We start from the raw sequence: 26069 nt of genomic DNA on the forward strand, positions 1-26069 counted from the left end.
TTAGTATGACCCCAAGTTGGGATTGTTTCAGTTAATCAATTTTATGCTTATTTCACAGTCACAAGATGAAACATACTAATTTTTAGACACAAAGATGGACATAATCTTCAAAAAAGGTCACCTTTGAACACTGTTTATCACGGTTTGTCACTATTCAGATATTGTGATACAATAATGATACAATATAATGTATAATACACTGCAACATTTTTGTATAATGGTAAATATATGATGTCACTTAATTAGAGGGTAGGAGTGTTCCACCCCTGTACCTTGACAGCGCCGATTCAGATTTAGGAGCCGCCTGAGGCGGCTCCTGCAATGCCGCCCCCCCTCACCAACTTACGTGTCGGGAGGGGAGGCAGAAACTCTATTGCGGAGAGCGCAATTGCGCTCTCTCACAATAGTACAGCCGAATTTCTGGTTCAAAAACCGGAAATTCGTCTCTTAAAGGAAATGTCAAGCCGTTTTTCACTTTTATCATGCCTGTGTAGCCTACCTTAACCCCAGCTCAACCGCATTATTTTCGCTTCAAAAAACGCTTCCACTTCCCTGCACTGATGCAATGTTCGCCTCCCTGCGCATTCATTAACCCGCGGCCATTTTTTCTGGGTTGCGCTCTTCCTGTTAGCATGTGCCAATAGTCCCACCCGTCTGACCTCTACACTGAGGTTTCAGATTGAATAAAACTTTATACAAACTTTGTACAAAAATAAAAGGAGGATTTCATTAAGCAAATTATGCTGTTTTGGACTTGCTGATAACTTACATAGTTATCCTGGTGGCAGTGTGATAGTTAATGTCTCCGCTCTTGCTCACTCGCTGCAGTCAGCATGAAGAAATATGTGCTAGAAGCGCGGGAGGGGCGAGCTAAAGCTTGCCAGATTCAAATCCCTATAGCAACCACCAACGCTATTTTTCTATTGGCGGATTGAAGACACAGGCGTGTCTTCAGAGGTCAATGATGATGCGGCTTGATGATTTTGCCGAAGCTTATTCAGCTCAACTGCGCATGTGCTAGATTATTTTACACAAATGCGCATGAGCGTATCGCCAAACTACAGGGCGCATTCCAAAGGGAGGGGGGAGAGACGCAGATAGTGCAGGAAAGAAGCAGGAAGCCGAAATCAACAGAGCTGCTTAGTGGATCTCTTTTCAAGGACTGGAATTCTTGGTATGTGAACAATGTTATGAGGCATTTTACTGATAACATTTTTGTTGTAGGGGTTGACATGTCCTTTAAAGGTGCAGGAGCGGCTTTTTGCCGCCCCTGGAATCCTTTCAGGCGCTGCCGCCTGAGGCGAGCGGCTCAGCTCGCCTCATTGGCGGCGCGCCCCTGTACCTTGATATACCTGTGGGTTGAATTACACGAATGAGAGCACTTGAGAAAGGAAGTTGTACCTCCGAAACGTTGTGTGGAGATCTCAAAAAAAACACTTTAGCACAATTGCTGAAGTGTGTGCCATCTGATTTTTTATTTTTCGCATGGAATATTGAAACCTATTCATGCAGCAAGGTTTCCGGATAGAGCACCACAACACAAATCGCAGTCTTTTGAACTATTGTATATTGATTAATACAGAGTAATATAATACAGAGTATTAAATAATAGCTCATACATCCTGAAAGCTTGTGAGGATGTGGAGGGAACAATTAGCAATACAGCAAGTGACCCTTTAAACATTTCTTCTTCCATGGGGCTGATCCAGTGACATCCAATCATCATTCTGGTTTTAGCATAACTGTGTCACTATTTCCATCTTAGGGACAGACTCACGGTCTCAGTAAAATAGCCAAATAAGGTACATCTATTTTGTCAGCACAGTGTCCAGAATGGTATTGGCACTGTGGGAATGTTTTTGAAACTATAAGTGCTTTTCTTGGACTACTAGGAATACTTGTGACATGAAATAACAGATGTATTCTTTGTTATGTGTAAACATTCTACAACCCTAATAACAGAATGAATGGCCTTGTACTAGTGTCATGTTCTGTAATCTTTGGGGCAAATTTACTCACCTCCAAAATTGCGCCAGCGACGGCTTCGCTGACATCGCAACACTTCGACAGGCGTAGATTCGCCAGGACAACATTGTTTCACAAAAATCCGAAGTTGTTTTCAGGGAGCCGAACGCTGTGAAGTTACGACAAGTAAAGCAAAGTTATGCTAGCGTTGGCTAATTTGCATACGGCGGGAAGTTAAAGTTAAATAAACGTATATGTTGCAGCCAGTATATTACACTACACAAGCCCAGGAAACCTTAATAAAATAAACTAGAGTTATAATGCCCTACACATGTGCCCACTGTATAGTTTATGTGCCATATGTTAGGAAATATAGGGGGAAGCCGGGTACCCCCAAAAAAATTACAATCTTTTGCAGCCTGTCACCCTGTAAAAAGTAAAAGACGCCAGTGTTATTTGGGACTTAAGTTACACCACTTAAGACTCACTCACTCACCTACTTCCCCCAATAAAGCACTTTGCAGTCGAAGTTTGCTGTTTTGGCCCACTCATATACTATTCAGTAGCTGCAGAAAGTGAATTTTTATCTTAAAAAAATATTTCCTCAGCAGTGATGTTATAATAGGGGTCAAAATGACAACCTGATGGTTACTACATCAGTCAAGGGCCCCTAGTTAACAGTCTAAACATGTTACAATATAGGAGCATGAGGATTCTAGTTCGAACACAAGCCAGACCCGGATTTGTGGAAAGGCCACCAAAGCCCAGACCTAGGGTGGCAGGATTTCATGGGGCGGCATGCTGCCCAACCACACCCACATTGGTTCAGAAACACTGGGGAGGCGCAGGAGATATGATAGTTTCCTGTACGCCAATCCCATTGCTCTGGTCTCAATGATGAAAATTTGATTGAATAAAAGGGAGGGGACGAGGCGACGAATGACAGCGGTTCTAGGGGCGCCTGCTCTGTAAATCCAGCCCTGACCATCGCCTTGTACAGCTGGAGCTCCCTATTTATCTTCCCCATTGTAAAAATGTAAGGGGATTCATAATATCATCCCTGACTCTCTAAGAGCAGAGACACACGCTGTGATTCGGGGAGATTAGTCGCCTGCCGACAATTCTCCTCCTCTTCGGGGCGACTAATCTTCTTAAACTGCCTCCCTACTGGCTACAATGTAATGGTACTCCGAGCACTGTTTTCCGAAGTCATCTCACGAGGAAAACTTTGTGCCATCCCGCCGGTAGGGTTGCCACCTTTTCTAGAAAAAAAATACCGGCCTTCCTATATATTTATCTTTTTTCCTTATTAATAACATTGGGATCAACCATCATTTTTACTGCCCAGGCTGGTAAAATACCAACCAGGTGGCAACCCTACCCGCTGGCGATTTACATACTAGCTGGCAGTAGGGTTGCCACCTGGTCCGTATTATAATGATGGCTGATCCCAATGTTATCAATGGGGAAAAAGGATAAATATATAGGAAGGCTTGTATTTTTTCCCAGAAAAGGTGGCAACCCTAGCCGGCGGGAAGGCAGTACGAGGAGATTAGTCCCGTAAAGAAGAGGAGATTTGTTGCCTGGCGACTACTCTCTCCGAATTGCAGCGTCTCTGTCCATATACTTGTTTCTATGCTTAAAAAAATAAAGCTGGCCATAGACGCAAAGATCTGATCGTACGTATCGAGAATTCATACGATTTTTGGACAGTGTGTGGAAAGTCCCGACATTTTTCGTCGAGATCATCGTTTGGTCGATCGGACAGGTAAGAAAATTTCTGTCGGCTGCTGATAATATCTCTGCATGTATTGGTGATCCGACGATTTCCAGTGGGAGACTGTCACTAGCTTTGTTGGACATAACTTTGGTACGATTGCTGTCAGGGGCAGAACATTGGCTGATCTGTTCTTTAACTATTTTATTTGAGCTGAATGGTAAGACTTTGATCTGAATGGTTAGTGGCAGGTCGGGAGATGGGAAAGTCCGATCGTACGATGATTCATACGATCGGATCTTTGCGTCTATGGCCAGCTAATGGTCACTCTTTGTCATACCTCCCAACTGTCCCTTTTTAGGAGGGACAGTCCCTCTTTTGACAGCTCAACCCGCAGTCCCTCATTTGTACTGGAAAGTCCCTCTTTTCTCTGCACTGAACAGCCAGAAAAAGAAACAAAGTTTCTCACTTAATTGGCTTTTAGCAGAGAGCCCAGAACAGCTAACAGGTGCAAATAAGATACTTTTTAACAATTTTGAGACACAAAAACACAGTTTAGAGAAAGGAGAAATATTTTCAAACTTTCATAACCTGCCAAATTTTGTAAAACAATCATGGTAATTAGGGGGTATAGCCACAGAAAGGGGTGTGGTCAAAAAATTGCTGCGCTACATGCGGTAAAAAAAATGTTGACCCTCTTTTTACTTCCAAAATGTTGGGTGGTATGCTTTGTTGATCTCATAATATAATGAACACGCATTGCCATTTGCCTCAGGAATAAATGGTTTTACTGCTGCTGTGCCCTGGGATATATCCAGCGAGTGCATTTAAATGTTCCTCTAATCTGCACTTGTTTTTAAAAAATGAAAAGTAAAACAACAACTGGAGGGATGTTTATTGGGGTTTGCTATCGGGAAGCTGATTAGGCAAAACAAAGTCTAGTTTTGAGCAGCCGTGAGAGAGGCAGGCGACGTACTAGTTAAGCTGCATTTAGCCGACAATTGAACCATCCACCCCAGTGTCTCCCTCATTCTTTGCCCGCGCTAAGTAATCTCTCTTTCTCTCCCATAGTTCTTTGCTACTCAGGCGCTCTTTGGGCAGCCTTTTCGTTAATGACGCCACGGGGTCCTTTCAAAAGGACAACAAATATGGCGGCGCCTGCGAGCACGTTTCTCCGTTTCATTGCAGTAAGGGGCGCAAAGTAAGTCTCGGGCAACGAGGCCCGAAAGTAACAAATCTGCCTAAATGTGGGGCGTGGAAATAGGTAGTGGACACTTTAGTTTTCTAACACGATCTGGAGGTATTCCTGTAGGTTTTGGAGAGCGAGATATGAATAAAGGATAATTCCACTGCTAAATAAAATGTCCCCTCGCTTGCAAGGCTAATTCCAGGATTGGGATCCTTTTCCAGGAGTCTCTCTGCTTTTTAGAGAGTGTCTCTGATTTGTGAGACAGCTTTCCTGTATTGTGGAGCTTTCTGGAGAACGGGTTTGCGGATTATGGACACAGTATAGTTAAACTGTCAAAAGTAATATACCAAGAATGTGCAGGTGTCATGCAACTGTGTTCAAAGGGGAAGGAAACCTCGTCGGCGCTAACCCCCCTCCCCCCTCCCGTGTGTTGCCCCCCCTCCCTCCTCCCCCCTGGCCTACCCCTCCCGCTGGGCAAATGCCCCTAACTTGTTACTTACCCTTCTGCGCAGGTCCAGTCCAGGGAGTTCACAGGCGACATCTTCTTCCACGCGATCTTCTTCCTCCTTTGACCGGCGTTTTGGCGCATGCGCAGTAGGATCGTTTCGCCGGTACGGATCTACTGCGCATGCGCCAAAAGTCACGCGCATGCGCAGTAGATCGTACCGGCGAAACGATCCTACTGCGCATGCGCCCGTCAAAGCAGGAAGAAGATCGCATGGAAGAAGATGTCGCCTGTGAACTCCCTGGACTGGACCTGCGCAGAAGGGTAAGTAACAAGTTAGGGGCATTTGCCCAGCGGGAGGGGTAGGCCAGGGGGGAGGAGGGAGGGGGGGGCAATACACGGGAGGGGGGGTGGGGGGTTAGCGCCGAGGAGGTTTCCTTCCCCTTTAAGGGCAGAGACAGTCTCCCGGTGACAAATCTCTTCTTCGGGGCGACTAAACTACCCGAACTGCCTTCCCGCTGGCAGGATGGCACTCGGAGATTGCTTTTTCCGAAGTCGCCTGAAGTTTCCTCTTGAGGCAACTTTTGCCGACTTCAGAAAACAAAGCGATCCGAGTGCCACCCCGTCGGCGATTTACATTCTAGCCGACTGGGAGGCAGTTCGGGGAGATTAGTTGCCCCGCAGAAGAGGAGATTTGTCGCCGGGCGACTAATCTCCCTGAATCGCAGCCTGTGTCTCTGCCCTTAAAGGAATTGTACAGTGTAAAAATAAAAACTGGGTAAATAGACAGGCTGTGCAAAATAAAAAATGTTTCTAATATAGTTAGTTAGCCAAAAATGCAATGTATAAAGGCTGGAGTGATTTGATGTATAACAGGTCAGTCAGAAGACTACTTCCTGCTTTTCAGCTCTCTTGGTTTACACTGACTGGTTTCCCTGGTTACCAGGCAGTAACCAATCAGAGACTTGAGGGGGGGCCACATGGGTCATTTCTGTTGCTTTTGAATCTGAGCTGAATGCTGAGGATCAATTGCAAACTCACTGAACAGAAATGTACCATGTGGCCCCCCTTCAAGTCGCTGACTAACTCAGAGTTATAGAGCTGAAAAGCAGGAAGCTGGATTCTGGCTGTTTTATTAGACATCTGTTCACTCCAGCCTTTATACATTACATTTTTGGTTAACTAACTATATTAGAAACATTTTTTATTTTCTACAGCCTATCTATTTACACAGTTTTTATTTTCACACTGAACTGTTCCTTTAACAACAGTTGCATGACACCTGCACATTCTTGGTATATGTTTAACTATACTGTGTCCATAATCCGCAAAAACATTAACGGAAGGCTGTCTTCCATTTTAAAATGATTTATTTTTTCTCTATAACAATAATCTATAGAAAAAAAATAACATATTTAAGAATCTTGCCAGACTGGAATATATACCTAAGTACATTTTGCTCTCTTACATCGTTTCCACATTTTGGTTCAGTAATTGGTTCATGTTACCTAACATGTATGATTTGTTTGTGTGTACTGTGAATCATAGGGTCCCAGGGGGCAATTATCTATTTAGTATTACCCAATAGTTCATAATACAGGTATGGGACCTGTATTCAGAATGCTCGGGACCTGGGTTGTTTCCGGATAACGGATCTTCCCATATTTTGGATCTTCATAAATGAAGTCTACTAGAACATCATGTAAACATTAAATAAACCCAATAGGCTGGTTTTGCTTCCAATAAGGATTTATTATATCTTAGTTTGGACCAAGTACAAGTTACTGTTTTATTATTAAATGAAAAGGAAATATTTTTTAAAGATTTTGATTATTTGGAAAAAATTTAGTTTATGGGAGACTGTTATTCTGTAATTCGGAGCTTTCTGGATAATGGGTTTATGGATAACCCATGCCTGTACTAAAAATGTATATTATTATAAAAATGGCTCATTTACATGAAGCAGGGTTTTACATATCAGCTGATGTATGCAATATATTTCTATAGAGACCTACATTGTTCAGGGGGGTCTAGTTTTCCTTTAAGTCATTTTTTAGCAAGTAGGTAGATCCAAATTACGGAAAGATCCCTTATCTGAGAAACCTCAGGTCCCGAGCATTCTCGATAACAAGTCCCATACCTGTACCTGGGAAATGGACACTGGGTCGATTCAATATTTATGGAAGATTTGCATTGGCTCACGCATTTTAACAACTTGCCTCAATTTAATAAATATTTTGAATGAGTATTTTAAAACGAATACAATAGTTTGCTGTACCATTGCTTGAGCTTTCTTTCCTGTGAGCACTACCTAATTATTTTCATTAATTTTCTTTTGTTTTTTTTTCAAGGTTTTACCCTCAGCTGAGGCCTAATGTTTATTCAGCATCAGCCCAAGCATATCCATTTGCTAAAAGGAAGCCCCAGCTACCAGTGAATTCAGCATATTATCCAATATATATAACATAGCAAATGGACCCGCACTCCTTTTATCGTGAAAACAAATGTGTTTTATTTACAACGCATATCCAATTTATTTTACAACTCATATCCAAAACTTGCAGTACAGCAGTAAAGAGTGAAGTTTATCAGAGCACAAGTCACATGACTTGGGGCAGCTGGGAAATTGACAATATGTCTAGCCCCATGTCAGATTTCAAAATTGAATAAAAAAAAATCTGTTTGCTCTTTTGAGGAATGGATTTCAGTGCAGAATTCTGCTGGAGCAGCACTATTAACTGATTCATTTTGAAAAATTTTTTTTTTCCCATGACAGTATCCCTTTAAGTTATTTGTACATGTATTGCTGTTGAAATGTCTGTCCCTGTGTATTCTCTGCACTGGCGGCTCAGACTGTTGATACAATGTAAAACAAGGCAGCTGATTAACTGACCTGTCTTTGCTGGGGAACTAAGACTTTTGCAACATTGTTTAAAAAGTAACAACTGGGATTTAAGCAAATGCTGCTTTCACTTGCAACTGATTTTACAAATAACTGTAAAATTCTTAAAGGGGTTGTTCACCTTCCAAAAACTTTTTTCAGTTCAATTGTTTTCAGATTGTTCCCCAGAAATAAAGACTTTTTTTTCAATGAATTTCCATTTTTAATTTTTTTTAATTACCCTGTTAGTGATGTGCAGGACGAGAATTTCTCGACCAGCACCTGACCCTAACCCGCCCCCTCCCCAAACCGCACTGGGCCCGGGCCCGTTCCTGCCCTCTTTTTATAGGCCTGTCCCGCAGTGATGTCACAAAAGGGGCGGGGACAGGTGGAAGTCTGTAAATTCCAGCGCCGGAAGCAGGCAGTACTAGGTCGAAGAGCGCAGAGCGAAGAAGAGCTCGACCCGCACCCGCGACCCGAAGATTTTGTGCAGGAGTCGGGCCGAACCCGAGGGCTTTGGGTCAGCCCGCACATCACTAGTCCCTGTTTTGGTGTTTCAGTCTGACAGCTCAGTAATTCAGGTGAAGATTCTGAACTGTTACAATTTTGTAACATTTAGTTGATACATTTCTCAGCAGCAACTCTGGAGTATTAGCAACTATTTTATTGTCGATTCTAACAGCTGCCTTTAGGGTGGTGACACATGCTAAGATTCTTTGGGAGAGTAATATCCCTGAAAAGCCTTCCCGCCGGCTAGAATCTAAATCGCCGGTGGCACTCGGAGCGTTTCGTTTTCCGAAGTCGCCCGAAGTTGAACAATCCCTTTAATAAATGTATATTGTATGTTTTCCTTTATGTTTTCTTTTATTAGACAAATTTTTATTTTGGGGTTGACTTGCCCTTTAAACACCAGAATAATGCAGCAGACTGACTTCATGACTGTATTCAAAAATAAATTCGTGTGGCTGCCGAATTAGTGTTTCCTTTTCTAATATTACTTTTGTGCTTTGATACTTCCACTATAAGTGGGCGTGTTGTTTCACCAGTACAGATTTGCTGCACAGGTATTTGAGTGAACAGACCAGATTTGTAACTATGCCACTGGGGAATTGTTGTTTGGTCAATCCCTTGCTGGAAAGGGTTCTGTGTGTTGACTTCTTTTGATAACAAAATGCAGTTGCCTATCCTGTTCTGCTGTGGCTTCCTCCAGGTAAAACCGGTGTGGTGAGGGCAAGCTGTAACCTGTGTGGGATTATTTGTCATTCCTGAGATGTAAATGAACGTGTCAGCAATTCAGTCGTCAGTTTACATTCTATCGTTTCATGTAGTGTTTTTTAAATGGGGTTTATAGGGAAAGTAAACCTTTATAATAAGTGAAATTGATGAGAGTCCTATTCTAAGCACTTTTGCAATTTACATTCATTATTTATTTTCTTTTTATTCAAAGATATTAAAGGAGACATTTGCTGTTAATATGAATGCATTTTGTTCCAACATCGCCACCTGCTGGTCAGTTTCTGACCAGTCTGACCACCAAGTAGTCAAGGAAGTTGTCAGGAGAAAGAAAGAGGCTGCTCTGATGTTCTTCTGCTTAGGAAAACAATTAGAAACCTTTCTCAAATCTTTTCTATATGTATCCCTTAAAGGAGAATTCAACCTGTGAGGGAAAAAACCTTTAACCCCCTCTCCCTCCTCCCCCCAGGCTAACTACCCCCCCCAGGGAAATGCCCCATTCTTCCAGCGGAGTTCCACGCGTCCATCTTCCGGCTCCTCGGTAAACTGATTAAGAGATCAGCAATTTCTGTGTAGTTTCCCGCATGCTCAGTTGTCGCAAAACGGCAAACTGCTCCAACGAAGAAATACCCATCTCTCAGTCAGCTTACAGAGATCGCAGAAGATGGATGCGTGCAACTCCGCTGGAAGAATCTGCGCCGAGGGTTAAGTATGGAGTATGGGACATTTCCCGGGTTGGAGGCGGGGTGGTTAGCCTGGGGGAGGAGGGAAGGGTGTCTACCTGGGGTGGGGGGTATGAGTTTTTTCCCCACAGGTTGAATTCTCCTTTAATATCTTGGAATAAAATGAAAATAAATAATGAATGTAAATGACAAAAGGGCTTAGACTAGCACTCTCATCAATTTTACATTCACTTTAAAGGCTTACTTATCCTTTATGGTGTTTAACTTTTACTGACTTATTGACTCTAAAGAGTTGACTTGAGTAATTTGACTCTCCCTCACGTGACTTTTAAAAGAGAAAAATCACACACATAATAGTTACACCATAGTGCTCAATGTGCTCTAATGAACATTACAACATGATGGGAAAGCACGATCGAAGGTCTCTATATTCATTTAAAGGAGACCTAAACCCCACCCAACAAAACTCCCCATCCACAGCCATCAAATGAGCCCTCTGCTCCCCCCCCCACAGACTCTATTTCAATTAACAGTGTGTCTCATATAGCTAACCTATACAGATACAAAATGCACAGCAGAGCTAGGGGGGGGGGGGGGTTAGTACTCCTTTGAAGAGGTTGTTCATCTTAAAGGACCAGTGACATCAAAAAATTAAAAAAAAAAAATCGTTAGTATACATCAAAAAAAAAACACAAAGACATATTAAACTTTAAAATCGCAAAGTCTTTATTAAGTAATAACTTACTGAAACTCCTCTTGCACTCCTCTTCGGAAAGGGGTCAGGCTATCCATCGTGCAGCGCTCGTTTTCTTCTCCCTGCCGGAGCGGAAATCGAATGTCGCCTTTTCTGAAGAGGAGCGGAAGCTGAGTTTTGGTAAGTTATTTCTTAATAAAGACTTTGCGATCTTAAAGTTTCATTTGTCTTTGTGTTTTTTTCTTCCAATGTATAGTAACGAATTTTTGATGTTACTGGTCCCGAGACAATGTGCAATTGGTTTTCATTTTTTATTATTTGTGGTTTTTGAGTTATTAAGTTTTTTATTCAGCAGCTCTCCAGTTTGCAATTTCAGCAATCTGTTTGCTAGGGTCCAAATTACTCTAGCAATCGTGCTTTGATTTGAATAAGAGACTGGAAAAAGTAGCAATAACAATAAGTGTGTGACCTTACAGAGCATTTGTTTTTTACATGGGGACGCTGACCCCATTTGAAAGCTGGAAAGAGTCAAAAGAAGAAGGCAAATAATTAAAAAACTATAAAAAGAAAAAAAAACCAATGAAGACCAATTGAAAGTTGCTTAGAATTGGCCTTCCTAATATTAAAAATTAAATTAAAGGTGAACCACCCCTTTAACACTGCGGCTACCCACATCCAATTCATCACACAAGGTTGGGCCGTTGAGGGTTAGCAATGACTCCTGGGTATACCATGTGACCCGTGCAGCATCACTGATACAGAAGCAACCAGGGATGCAAGAGGCATGTGCAAGAGCTGGACTTGGAACATTGTGCACGTTCTTCATCCAGTTCAGGTCGGAGGAGCAACTCTGCTGAAGTGCAATAACATGACTCAAGTTATAGAAGTAAATAGAACATTTGCGATGTAATATAAAGCTTATCACAGAGACTTTCATGGCGACTTATATTTTAACTTTCCTTGTCCTTTAGAATGATGGTTGCAAGGATCAGCCTAGCAAGTAGAATGCAGATTTATTCTAAGGCTTGGTAGTTATTATTTTTTATTCTCTTTCTGTCTATGCCCCCTTTTTCACCTTCACCTTTTAGATAAATAAGATCTAAAAAATCTAGCAAATCTAGAAACAAATTCAAAAAAATTGTACGATTTGGATTTTCTCTCAATTTTATCAAAATTGTCCCTGATCCGATTAAATCATGCTTTTTTACTAATAAATAATCGTGTATTCTAGCTTTTTTACTCGGATTTTGATAAATAAGGCCTTTACAGTGCAGCTGATGATTTCTTAGTGTTTGTTTTTCATCCCTGAACTCCTTCTGACCAAATTTACCTCTTAAGAAGCTGATATTTATTTTATAAAGGAAAAAGTGCCCTCCCCGGGACATTAGGTTCTGGGTGATGAGTCAGGCACCCGTGTCTGTAATGCTATAAGTGATGGATGTGTGTTGAAATGTGTTTCCACTCAATTGAAAATAAATTCTGTGTGTACATCCATTTATTGTACAGAGCTTTGTTTGCACCTTATAAATATGTGTTAATAACGAAGCATTTCTTTTCTGAAGGGTGATTAGGACGGAAGTGACTTGCACTAGAAATACATTTAGTAGAAAAATCAGAGCTGGTTTTAAAAAACAAGAAATGTTTTTTTTTTTAATTTTTTTTATTCACTGTGATTTATCCTATATAATAAAGTTGAAGTGACTCTGCGTCCAGTCCCTGTGTCCGTGGGATTGCGCTACTGCGCATGTGCCCCACGGACCGTCTCTGGCGAATTTAAACTCTAAAATGGGTTTTTATAAATGTTTGACTACATATGTTCTAGCGCCCGTTAATTTAACGGGCTTAATGTCTAGTATTATATAATTCTTTAATACCAACACTGTAACTGATGGCTTTATTTGTGTACCAATAATATGCATTACTGAAAATGTAATAACAACAAAATGAAAAGTCAAATGCAATGTTTGAAAAATACATGTTTTATTGTTAAAACAAATAATCAGAGATATAGTGAATAAAGTATCCCCTATTGTAAAATATAAGGATATTATAAGTTACCGAGGAGTTTCATGTCCATATAAAAATACGAGGCCGAAGGTCATGGAACTCCGAGGTAACTTCTAATATCCTCATATTTTACAACTGGGGGTACTTTATTTATTATAATACACACGTTTCAGTGAGTCATATGACAGAAATGACATCAGAACTCACCGTTTATAACTGATGACATCAGAACTCACCGTTTATAAGGATATAATTTACAGGATATTCATGGCTTTTGTGTATTATATATATAAAAACAACACCAAATATTTTCCTATTATCACATCCATGCTACCTAAACTGTACCCAGCAGAGAAGAGCCCAAATCTGCCAGGCCTCATGTCTTTGCTTGTTGAGTGATTTTCTACTGGCTGAATAAGTGGCCAGGGAATATGCCTCATGTATTGTCAGGCTAGGAGAAGTAACATAATACATGATCTATAGGTAACTTTTAATATACTTCATATTTTGAAAAGTAATTTTTAGTGTCAGTGTTCACCTTTAAATAAACTTTAGATATAATATAGATATGTTGATATTCTTAGACATGTTTTTATTATTATTTGTGGTTTTGGGTTATTTAGTGTAATTCAGCAGCTTTTCAGTTTGCAATTTCAGCAATCCGGGTCCAAATTCCCCTAGCAACCATACATTGAATTGAATAAGAGACTGGAATATGAATAGGAGAGGCCTGAATAGAAAGAGGAGTAATAAAAAGTAGCAATATCAATAAATTTGTAGCCTTACAGAGTATTTGTTTTTGTATGGGGTCAGTGACCCCCATTTGAAAGTTGGAAAGAGTCAGAAGGCAATAATTAAAAAACTATAAAAAAAGAAAAAAAAGGAAAAAATGAAGGTTGCTAAGAATTAGCCATTCTGTAACATAGTAAAAGTTAACTTAAAGGTGAACCATCCCTTTAATACATTACATGTCCAACAATTTTATCTTCCCACAGTGAGATGTTTGTTCATTCAGACTCAGGACACGCCGAATCCCAACAGTGTCAAGTTCATTCCAGGAAGAGCTGTGCTGGATGCAAGAACTATGGACTTCCCAAATCCTGCTTCTGCCTATTGCTCCCCATTGGCTAGGTAATTCACTTCTGCAGACTACTAGTGATCCTGCTATCGGAGGAACTAGTTAATTTTACCAAATAAAGGTGGACCCACAATGAAAGATCTGCAAACTACCGGATCTTTCCTCGATATTCCTACCTTGAGGTGTCGGATTGCAATGGCAGGGATACAAGTTATCAGGGCGAGGACAATATTAGGGTAAGGGCACACCTGGAGATTCGGGGAGATTTAGTCGCCTTCCACAACTTCAGGTAACTTTGGAAAATGAAGCGCCGCGTGTGGCATGCCGCAGGCGATTTTTCATTATAGCTGGTGGAAGACAGGGGGAAGCTGTTCAGGGAGATTAGTCGCACCAAAGAAGTGGCAATTAGTCGCCAGGTGACTAAATCTCCCCAAATCGCAAGGTGTGCCCTTACCCTAAGTGCAGGTTTTGTTACACAATGTAATCCTGTTTGCCCATGGGAATGTGCAGTAATTAGAAGACATGCCAGTTTCAGGGTACTGCTGATAGCCATGCACTTAAAGGACATGTAAAGGCAAAACAATAAAATCCCATTTTTACTTTCTTCAATGAAAAAGAAACCTATATCCAATGTACTTTAATTAAAGAATGAAACTTGACTGTATGCAGTGAAATTCTCCCTTCATTTACTGCTGTGGATAGGAATTGTCAGATGGTCCCTAACTGTTGAGCAGGGAAACAATCATACTTATGAACAGCAGGGGGAGCCCCCGCCTTACTTCCCAGCCATGCAGAACTCAAGCAGCTTTGTTTATGATGACCCCTAAGCAGCCCAGACCACACTGAGCATGTGCACAGTCTTAGTCTTGCAAAGATGTTTAACAAAGTTACAAGATGGTGACCCCCTGTAGCCAACTTTGAAAGCATGAATTATTTGTTTGATTAGGCTTGTGGTGCAGTAAGTTCATGTTTATATTTAGTATACAAAATACAGCATTTCTAGCCTTATTCTATTTTAGACTTTACTTGCCCTTGAAAGACTAATTATAAGTGGTAATGCAAACCATGGATGAGGTGAAGGAGATACTTTGCTTTTGTTTTCACAGCATAGAAGAGGTTAAGGTTATCTTTCTCTTAAACCTAAACCCGGCAATGATAACTGATACATTGGTTTTATATATTTTTTTCAGGCATCTTTTCAGGATTGAGGGAGTGAAGAGTGTTTTCCTTGGACCAGATTTCATCACTATCACAAAAGTAAGATTCCTGACATTATGTGTGTAATATTGCAGCATTTTGTGGCAATCCACAAAACTATGTGTGGTCCCATTATAATACAAAGATATTTAATAAAATGATATGGATATCCGGCTAAAGAATAAAATTAGCAGATTTAGTAATGCTTATTTTTGTCATGTAAACAGGAAAACGAAGAAATGGACTGGAATGTAATAAAACCCGATATATATGCAACCATTATGGATTTCTTCTCTCTTGGCCTGCCAGTAGTGACAGATGATGCCCCTCGTGTGGATCCAGGTAATATACCTAATTGTGTGTGTGTGGATGTGTGTATGATCCTGCCTTATCTGCTTTTGGTATAATTCTTAAAGGAGAAGGAAAGGCTTAAATTAAGTAAGTTTTATCAGAAAGATCTGTTTAAATACACCTCAAAGTAATGCTGTAGTCCTCTGTCAAAATAACACTGCATTTCTTTCCTTCTGTTGTGTACACATGGGCTTCTGTATCAGACTTCCTGTTTTCAGCTTAAACCTCCAGGGCTTGGGCATGCTCAGTTTGCTCCTCTCTCCCCCTCTCTTTCCCCTCCTTCCCTCCCTGCTGTAATCTGAGCCCAGAGCTATGAGTGAACAGGGAGAGACTCAGGCAGGAAGTGATGTCACACCAATCTAATATGGCAGCTGGTATCCTAAACAAACAGAGAGCTTCTAGAGCTATTTACTCAGGTATGATAAATCATTCTACAGAATAAATATAGCATTCTAGCTTGCACTATTGTGGATAATCTATTGGCAATAAACTGCTTCGGTAGCTTTCCTTCTCCTTTAAACTGGTTATTAAACCAACCTATTTTTCATTTAAATGTAATCAATTCATTACCTTGTTCCCAGTGCCTGTCCTACTAATGTAGGACTGTTAGGAGGGGAACGACAACTGGGGTCAATATTTGTAACCTAATTGCTTGGTCTAGTTTTTGCTACTCTGAAGGTATTACCAGTTCAGCTTTTCCCTCTTATAACATGGCCTGCTGTTCTGCGGTGTTCTGTTCCCCTTATAAAGAGCAATTGGTGAAATCTGACAGTTGGAAGTGAACGGTAATTGAATACTGGAGACATAGCATTAGTAGGAACAACTACATAATAGGCACCATACATGGTGAGACGACACTAGCTGCTGACTTAGCAGGATATTGACCAGTGTATGGGGCTAAAACAATGCAGACATTGGCGTAAGGCCATGTTATGTTCTGCAAAATTATAGTCTGCCCAATTTGGACTACCCTCTGGTAGACCTAATCAGACAAATAGCTACAAAGTTGCCAATTGAGCAGATTGCTTAACTTTGCTTACTGACTGTGCAAATAGAACTCATAGAGCTATATCAGTGTAGTTGTGTATATTTATTGATCATTATTCAGCAGAACAATATTCAAGGGCCTTGATGAGCTCAGTTTCAACCTGACCAGATTAGCCGGCATGTGACAAAGACAAGGAAGTTTTATATATGATTTTTTTATATTGAGTATTTTGTTGTCACAAAAGCACCATAGCTTGAGGAAACAGAATGGCGAAATACATCATTATGCGACTGGGTTTTCCCATCATCTCAAATCTCACACTTGTCAGAGCATGCTGTGAGAAGGTAAAGGAGACAATGGAAAAGAAGCATAAGGAAGACAAGAGGAGGGCAAGGTGGTGCTAGTAAGATGAGAAGTGGCAGAATGGTAAAGGGGAAAGAACCTGTAAGCAGAAAATACAGGCTTGTCCCCAGCATTGAGAGCTGTACTGGAATGGTGAAGATGATCTCTTGTAGTAACTGCGTGTATCTATTATATAGCAGCCTCGGAAGAGGAAGATGAAGTGGTGGCCATGATCAAAGAACTGCTGGACACAAGGATCAGGTAATATTTATCTCCTGCCCTTGTTGCGACCCACAAGGGTCAAAGATTAAAATGATATTCACTAGGAGGTGTCTGCAACCTCCTCCCAAATCACAATTTAATTTAACCGTTTTACACAAATACCAGGAAGAAAAGGTATAAACAATAGGAAGATCACTACTAAAAATAAGTGTTTGGTTGGGTTGAAAGATTGATTGTTGGGACACCTTAAAACATAAACAGTTCTTCTGACCTGGAGCCGCAAAAAGTCACACCCCAGTCGGCTCACAACCATTACCCAAGGGTGTCTCATACACTTGCCCACCCCTTGAAACACAAACTATAGACTGTCAGTTCTTGCAGTCAGTGATGTGATCATAAATAACTCAAGCTGGTTAATTGCTCCCTTTATGGGTTTTGCATAAAAGGGAACCATGGGAAATGGATGAGAGGGGCGGCAATATTATTCTTGGATGAAGTCAATATTAGAAGCTGTTACATTGGCTGCAGTGGTAGCCGCACCCTTTTGAGTTTATATAGTGAATAAAGTACCCCCTCTTGTAAAATATAAGGATATTATTAGTTACCGAGGAGTTTCATGACCAGGTCATACAGGTCATGGAACTCCGAGGTAACTTCTAATATCCTCATATTTTACAACTGGGGTACTTTATTTATTATAATACACAAATTTTAGTGAGTCATGTGACAGAAATGACATCACTACTCACCGTTTATAACTGATGACATCACTACTCACCGTTTATAAGGATATAATTTACAGGATATTCATGGCTTTTGTGTATTATATTTAGATAATTATACATTTTAGATATTTAGGTAGTCGTTTTATTTATTGGTCAATGGAAAATGTTTTATCCGTGGTAAGAAATATAGAATGTCTTTGGATCTGGTGTTGTGCTTCCATGACGCTTGTATCAACTATTCCATTTTTCCATAGATCTTGTTAAATGACCATATTTTTTTCAGACTTACTTTACAAAAGGACAGTTCCTATGGACATGTCTATGCACACATAAGCTGCACTAGAGATTGGCAACATGTACCCCTCCTGGATGATGAATAAAGACTTGCAGTATGAACACTAGTAGAAAAATCTATCCTTAAATTCAGTCTTCTTTCTGTTTTCCACCCTAACATATACAGGCCTACAGTGCAGGAAGATGGTGGAGATGTCCTGTACAAAGGATTTCAGGATGGCATTGTCCAGCTGAATCTGCAGGGGTCCTGTACCAGTTGCCCTAGCTCCATCATTACACTGAAGAGTGGCATTCAGAACATGCTGCAGTTCTACATCCCAGAGGTTGAAGGAGTAGAGCAAGTAAGATACAGTCTTGAGCTCTTGTCTATGTCTCATTGGTGTCACGGATCATTCTCACACTTTTTTCTGATTGCCTGAAGTATTCCCTTTCCTGTTGTTCGTGTGACTTGCAGTCAAACTTCCCACCTTCAAAAATAGCACTGTTTTATTTCAGAGCGTCGACCCATTTTTCCAAGTGAAAGGTTCTCTGTGAATCCACAGGCAACTGCAAGGTGCTAAAATGAATGCAGAATTGTTCCCATAAATATGCCACAAATGTGATTGCACTTACTTAAAGGGATACTGTAATGGGAAAAAAAAGTTAATAGTGCTGCTCCAATAGACTTCTGCACTGAAATCCATTTCTCAAAAGAGCAAACAGATTTTTTTTATATTTAATTTTGAAATATTCATGGGGCTAGACATATTGTCAGTTTCCAAGGAGCCGCCAGTCATGTGACTTGTGCTCTAAAACTCTTTACTGCTGTACAGCAAGTTTAGTGATATCACCCCCTCCCTCCCCCCAGCAGCCTAACAACAGAACAATGGGAATGTAACCAGATAACAGCTGCCTGGTAGATATAAGAACAGCACTGAATAGTAAAAATCAATGTCCCACTGCGACACATTCATTTACATTGAGTAGGAGAAATAACAGCCTGCCAGAAAGCAGTTCCATCCTAAAGTGCTGGCTGTTTCTGAAATCACATGACCAGGCAAAATGACCTGAGATGGCTGCCTACACGCCAGTATTAAAAAATACACTTGCTGGTTCAGGAATGAAATTTTATATTTTGGAGTGAATTTAGATATAAAAACGACATCATAAAAATCATAACAGAATCCCTTTAAACTTATCTTTACCAACACCTTATACTAATGTAATTTGTGCATACTTTATTCTCTGGCACAAGGCATCTTGGCTCACATATGGCTGGTGTGGGCAGATGTCAGTTGAACATGTTTAAATATACTATTGGGCAAAGACTACATTGGCATCTTGATTCATTCTTCTCCAGACGGGTCTCCTGATGTGATCATTGTCTGGGGGGTCAAACAATCATATCTGCCCAAATGAACCAAGAACATGGGTAGCCATATCAGGTAAAGATCTTGTCTGGTGATCTTGCCAAAACATTGAATCCTGGGATGTGTGCCCAGTTTAACAATTTTTTTTTTATCAGTAGCAGTAATCAAAGCACTAGTTTAATTCCTATTCACTAAAGTGGAAGCAATTCACTAAGGCTATGGGCGCAAAGGCTCTGGCTGCGTAATTCTGCAGGCGGAGAGAAGCCGATCTTCTCAATGCCACTGCTCCATTGATTTGCATCTGACAGCCTGTGTGCGGTCATACACAGTGGAGCTGAAGTCAGATACTCGGAAGGAGGCATCTCTGGGCTGACCTCAGCTTCAGCTCCTCTGTGTGTGAGTGCACACAGGCTGATCAGATTCAAGTCAATGGAGCAGGGACACTGAGCAGATCTGCTTCTCTCTTTCAAACCACTGCCTGGTAGCTAGGATAAAGTGGCAACCGGATAGCTGCTGAAATTGCAAACTGGCAGGCTGCTGAACAAAAAGCTAAATGATTCAAAAACCAAAAATTAAAAAATGAAGACCAACTGCAGTTTGTTTCAGAATAGCAGTCTCTACATCACACTAAAAGTTCATCTAAAGGTGAATAACCCCTTTAAGCTTGACCTGGCACCAGTTTCTAAGTTTGTCCTTTTAACCACAACTATCTTATGTGACATAAATCAGCCGATGATTGGCCCCCAAAAGCTGGTCATGCATCTAAATATTTGGCCCAACAATGCAGTATGCAGTATCGGAAGACTGAAATAATGGGACAGTGTGATCCTCACCCAATGGGATTTCCTAATTTCCTTAAAAGGCTTTCTTTTGGCCCCATACACAGTCCAGCAAGGTGCTGACTTATACTGGAATGGCCAAGTTGTGACCCATGAATGGCTACCTTTTATGCTTTCTGGGTGGATTGGTGGGATTAAGCCTGTACGTCTAATATGGCTGCAGATCTGCTTGTTAGGCCAGCATTAGCAAAGGTAAATGTCATTATTCTTCATAGATAGTTATAACAACACAAAACATAGCTTCTTCTCTGCAGGTGCTTTTACTCCTGATGGAAAGAAAGTTCATGTCTGCCTCTTGGGGCTCACAGTACCTTCAATAGAACATAATCAATGAGAGATGGATTGGGGTAAAATTCAACCCTCACAGTCAGAATTTTGGATTGTGACTAGTGATGGGCGAATTTCTCCAGAAAAATCGTTAAATTGGAAAGTTCACGGAAAGAATTTAACATTTTCTCGATAAAATCGTGCAATTCTAAAGTTTTCACAAAAGAATCGAGCAATTTGAACGTTTTCACTAAAATCGAGCAATCTTAATGTTTTCACTAAAAAATTGAGCAATTTGAACATTTTCACCAAAAAATCGAGCTATTTGAAAGGTTTCAACTGAAAAAATCAAGGAATTCGAACGTTTTCACAAAAAATTGTGAAAATCGGAAATTGACACCGGAATTTTCACCATCGGCGAAACGCGGAAATTTGCCGCAAATTCGTGCCAGACTAATTTATTCGCCCATCACTAATGGTGACCCCTGTCAATCAGTGACCCTGTCAACCAACCAGTATTTTCATTTTCAAATGAAAATGCTAAAATAAATAATGAAAAAACAGCTGGAAAAATTATTCTGAAAAGTTCCATTTATAACATGAGGTCCCCAAACTTTTTTTTTTTTTTTTTACCTGCCACATTTAAATGTAAAAAAAAGTTTGGGGAGCAATACAAAAATAGATTTTGATATTGGTGCTATTGGTAACCCCTATATAGTCTGGCAGCCTACAGGAGGTTCTGTTTGGCAGTACACCTGGTTTTTATGCAACCAAAAGTTGCCTCCAAGCCTGGAATTCAAAAATAAGCACCTGCTTTGAGGCCACTGGGAGCAACATCCAAGGGGTTGATAAGCAACAAGTAACATTCCAAAAGATAATGTAAAGGTGAATATCCCCTTTAATTTGGAGTCCAAGATATAAATTACATTGGCAAGGGATAAAGAGAGAGATCTTACAGACTGTGCAATACATTGTCTCTATAATAAATATGGTGTAAGTGAGAAGTTAGATCCAATAGGCCAATAAAAAGGTACAGCCTCGTACTTTCAGATTCTAGCGAAGGTCTTCAATGTTGTGAAATGTCAATGAATTCATGGCATCGCAAGTATGATGAAATGAGTGGCCAGAAATGTTTGACTTGGGAACCCAGACTTTTATTTATTGCTCCATATTACTCCATATTATTATAATGGTCATTGATTTATGGCTGAGCTAATTTCTCCGCTCAAGGGAGTCAACCAAGTGACCAGCAAGGAAGCAATGGGCAATTTTTAAGCCTTGTAGCACAATGGGTTCCACAAGCAAATACCCAGCCTGTCTAGGTTCTTTCTTACCATTTCCCATTCTGACACTTACCAATGGTTAAACGTATGAAGAAAAGGAATCTGGACCCTAACAGGATAACTGTGTCAGTGCCTATTGTGTTATTAAAGCCCTAACACTGTTATCTTGCTTGGCTCCAGCTTCTTTTTCTCAAGCTAATCCATGATTGGTCATTGCCAGGTTGATAATTTGATTCCCAGCCCACAGATAATCCCCCCCCGCATAATGGACAAAACAGTCACAACGAAGGTTTCAGGTTAGGGGTTCTGTTTATCTCTCTCACAAAGATCAAACATAGAGGAGCTTCAGTTCCCCTTTAAAGCTAAAGATGAACAAAACCCATAGCTTTTTCATGACAAAATCAACAGGTAAAAGGTATATTCAGCGCAAGCCCTCGTGTTGTAAAGGGGGATATACCACTACGATAAAACTGCTTCTCTGTAATGGTACAAAAATAACATAACTAGGAGCTTGCATTCTTACACTATTTAGTAAAGTATGTAGCAGCACAGTAAGTTATATAACTAATGCAAAATACATTCAGATATATTGCTCTCTCCATGTTTACATCCATCCCCCCCCCCCGGAATTCTTTTGTGCACACAGGGGGTTTCCCATGTGTTTTCCATTAGTTTTGTTGCTGATTATGTAGCATGTTTATATAAGCCTGTAACTGCTGATTAATGTATATGTACTTTCTTCCTGTAGAGCCAGTAGTGTGTTCAGCACTTCCTTATTGACTGACTGTTCCTCCCTATGGGTCTAACAGTGCTGGTGAAACACAAAAAAACACAAGTCCAGACCCCCCTACTCTTTTTTTCCCCTTTTCTCTCCCATCCAACCCACAGATCTTGTAAAAGAGAGAGAGTTGTCCAGACAAGGTTTCCTGTGTGCACTTTTAAAGGGACAATGTCATTAATTGTGTGCTTTTTTCCTTTTACGTTGTACTACATATAGTTGTTATAGGCCTACAAAGTATAATCTACTGCCGCTGGCTGTCAATTTCCATGGCACACACAGTGTTTTTTAATTAACAGGTCAATATGCTATTTGTAGGGATGCACTAAATCTACTATTTTAGGTTTGGCCAAATCCTTTGTGAAAGATTCCGAATCTTGCTGAAAAAGGCAGAATCCGGAACTGAATCCTGAATTAGATGCATCACTAGCTATTTGCCCCAGGTCACATCCCACTGAATGAGAGTTCACTGTGGGTTGTGCTCAAAATGCTGCATGATCTGTTGCTTAACTTTCAGTATGATGTAGAGAGTGATATTCTGAGAAAAGCAGTGTCGGACTGGCCCACAGGGATACCAGGAAAACTCCCGGTGGGCCCAGGTGTCAGTGGGCCTCTTGCTTCTAACCATTTAGCCTATTTCATGGTCATTCCCTATTTCTTTATGGGGAAAAAATGCTTAATAATGGAAGAATATAGTGTAGAAGTAGAAGTAAGTAATACAAGACTAAGAGAATAAAGAGTGTGAGAGAGGAGAGGAGGAATAATAGTTTGAAAAGTGGTCCCACAGTCTATGGTTTTCCAGTGGGCCCAAGATCTAAGGTTTTCTGGTGGGCCCCTGGCATCCCAGTCCGACACTGGAGAAAAGTCACAATTGGTTTTCATTTTTTATTACTTGTGGTTTTTGAGTTATTTAGCTTTTTATTCAGCAGCTCTCCAGTTTGCAATTTCAGCAATCTGGTTGCTAGGATCCAGATTACCCTAGCAACCATGCACTGATTTGAATAAGAGACTGGTATATGAATAGGAGAGGCTTGAATAGAAAGATGAGCCAATAACAATACATGTGTAGCCTTACAGAGCATTTGTTTTTTTACAAGGGGTCATTGACCGGGTTGGAAATAGTCAGAAGGCAAATAATTCAAAAACTACTGTATAAAAAGAAAATACTGGGTTGATTTATATACAGGACAGTGATGTTTGTCGCCTGTAGCGAGTGTGATCTCTACATTGGCAACAAAGTACTCTGTAACTTTTAGTATGTTATAGAAATGGCTAATTCTAAGCAACTTTTCAATTGGCCTTCATTGTTTATTTTTTATAGTTTTTGAATTATTTGCCTCCTTCTTCTGGCGCCTTCCAGCTTTCAAATGTGTGGTCACCAACCCAATCTAATAAAAAATGCACTGTAAGGTGTACACATATATTGTTATTGCTACTTTTTATTGCTCATCTTTATATTCAGGCCTCTCCTATTTACATTGCATCTTAAGCAGTCTGGTAACTAGGGTCCAAATTCTCCTAGCAACCATGCATTGATTTGAATAAGAGACTGGAATATGAATAGAAGAGGCCTGAATAGAAAGATGAGTAATAAAAAGTAGCAATAACAATACATTTGTAGCCTTACAGAGCAATTGTTTTTTAGAAGGGAGTCAGCGACACCCATTTGAAAGCTGCAAAGAGTCTGAAGAAAAAGGCAAATAACTATAAAACTATGAAAATAATGAAAACCAATTGAAAAGTTGCTTACAATTAGCCATTCTATAACAAAATAAAAGTTACCTTAAAAGACCAATAACAATTTTTTTTTCCAAAAAAAAATTTGTTTCTACTTAAAGGGCATGTAAAGGCAAAAAAATAAAATCCCATTTTTACTTTCTTTAATGAAAAAGAAACTTATCTCCAATATACTTTAATTAAAAAATGTGTACCGTTTTTATAAGAAACCTGACTGTATGCAGTGAAATTCTGCCTTCATTAACTGCTGTGGATAGGAATTGTCAGACGGTCCCTAACTGCTGAGCAGGGAAACAATCATACTTATGAACAGCAGGGGGAGCCCCCGCCTTACTTCCCAGCCATGCAGAACTCAAGCAGCTTTGTTTATGACGATCCCTAAGCAGCCCAGACCACACTGAGCATGTGCACAGTCTTAGTCTTGCAAAGATGTTTAACAAAGTTACAAGATGGGGACCCCCTGTAGCCAACTTTGAAAGCATAAATTATTTGTTTGATTAGGCTTGTGGTGCAGTAAGTTCATGTTTATATTTAGTATATAAAATACAGCATTTCTAGCCTCATTCTATTTTACACTTTACATGCCCTTTAACGGAATAAAACCACAATGGATCGGCGACAAACCATTGTGCGGCGCTCGATTTCTCCTCCCTGCCTTCTATAGGGAGGAGCCAGGGAGGAGAAATTGAGCGCCTCACGATGGATCATCGCCCTGTCAACGTTTCTGAAGAGGAGCGCAAGCAGAGAATTGGTAATTTCTTAATAAAGACTTTGCGAATTTAAGGTTAAAACAGCCTTGGTGGGGTTTTTTTCCGTTAAGTAGAAACAAATTTAAAAAAAATGTTTTTAAGTTACTGGTCCTTTAAAGGTGAACCACCCCTTTAAGGGTCGAATTGAAAATTAGAATTCAAATAATTTGTATGATCAAAACTGTCAAATTTGACTAGAGAATGAGCCAAACTCAATTTTTTTTTTTTTTTTTTAAAAATTGAATACAAATTAAACTATTTGCCACCTAAAACCTGCCAAATTACTGTATAAATCAATGACTAATTTGGAGATGTTTACAGCCTTCCTGACATTTGAGTTTTTTCTGAGAAAAAACTCAATCCAGTTTGGTTGAATTCGATTCGAATTTTCAGGTCGGTAACATTCGTCCGAATTTTACATATTCGATTTTTTTAATAAATTACGAATCGAATTTCGAGTAAAATCAAATTCATGTGAGTTATAAAAAACTCACATGAATTTAAAATTTGACCATTGATAAATCTGCCTCTAACAGTGTTAAAGGTAATTGGCAGTTTGATTTTAAGTAAATCAGGGGCATAAAGGTATCCCGTCTGTGCTGTGTAATGAGGGGTGCTAAATAGTGGGGAGCACCCTCTACATAACGCCCTGCATGATATTACATAGTAACATAGTAAGTTAGGTTGAAAAAAGACACATGTCCATCAAGTTCAAACTTTTACCTTTTTTTAACCTGCCTAACTGCCAGTTGATCCAGAGGACGGCCCAAAAAAATATTGTTTTTTGGCACAAGTATTTTTTCATTAGCGTGTTTTTTTTTTTCAGACAGATCATGCCATAAACAAATATTTGTATTTTGTGTGTATTCTAAGGTGACGGATGAAGATGAGGAAGATGCTGGAAAAGGAACTGCCTGACACTGCCTTTGTTTCAAAGCCCTGATCATGGAGCCCATATCCGACATTGTGCTTGATGGAAATCCCAGTGGCACTGTGAATGTGGCAACCAACTGGACGGTTTAGGTAGCCTGTGCCATTCTCAAATGCTTATCCCAA

At 40.2% G+C, this 26069-nt stretch overlaps 1 protein-coding gene across 2 annotated transcripts; it reads left to right on the forward strand.

Moving 5' to 3' along the window:
* The first annotated feature begins 649 nt into the window (after positions 1-649).
* Positions 650-26069, forward strand: nfu1.L (NFU1 iron-sulfur cluster scaffold L homeolog). 2 transcript variants are annotated; one of them, XM_041586958.1, is made up of 7 exons: positions 650-1174; positions 13810-13945; positions 15083-15149; positions 15317-15431; positions 16968-17031; positions 18178-18352; positions 25887-26069. In XM_041586958.1, exons 2-7 carry the CDS (start codon positions 13899-13901, stop codon positions 25929-25931), a joined length of 513 nt encoding a protein of 170 aa, XP_041442892.1. In that variant the 5' UTR covers positions 650-1174; positions 13810-13898; the 3' UTR covers positions 25932-26069. The 2 variants fall into 2 exon arrangements, with proteins under 2 accessions (XP_041442892.1, XP_041442891.1); XM_041586957.1 differs by lacking the exon at positions 25887-26069 and having other exon boundaries at positions 18178-18597.

The sequence above is a fragment of the Xenopus laevis genome, chromosome 3L (assembly GCF_017654675.1).
Source record: "Xenopus laevis strain J_2021 chromosome 3L, Xenopus_laevis_v10.1, whole genome shotgun sequence".
Lineage (NCBI taxonomy): Eukaryota > Metazoa > Chordata > Amphibia > Anura > Pipidae > Xenopus > Xenopus laevis.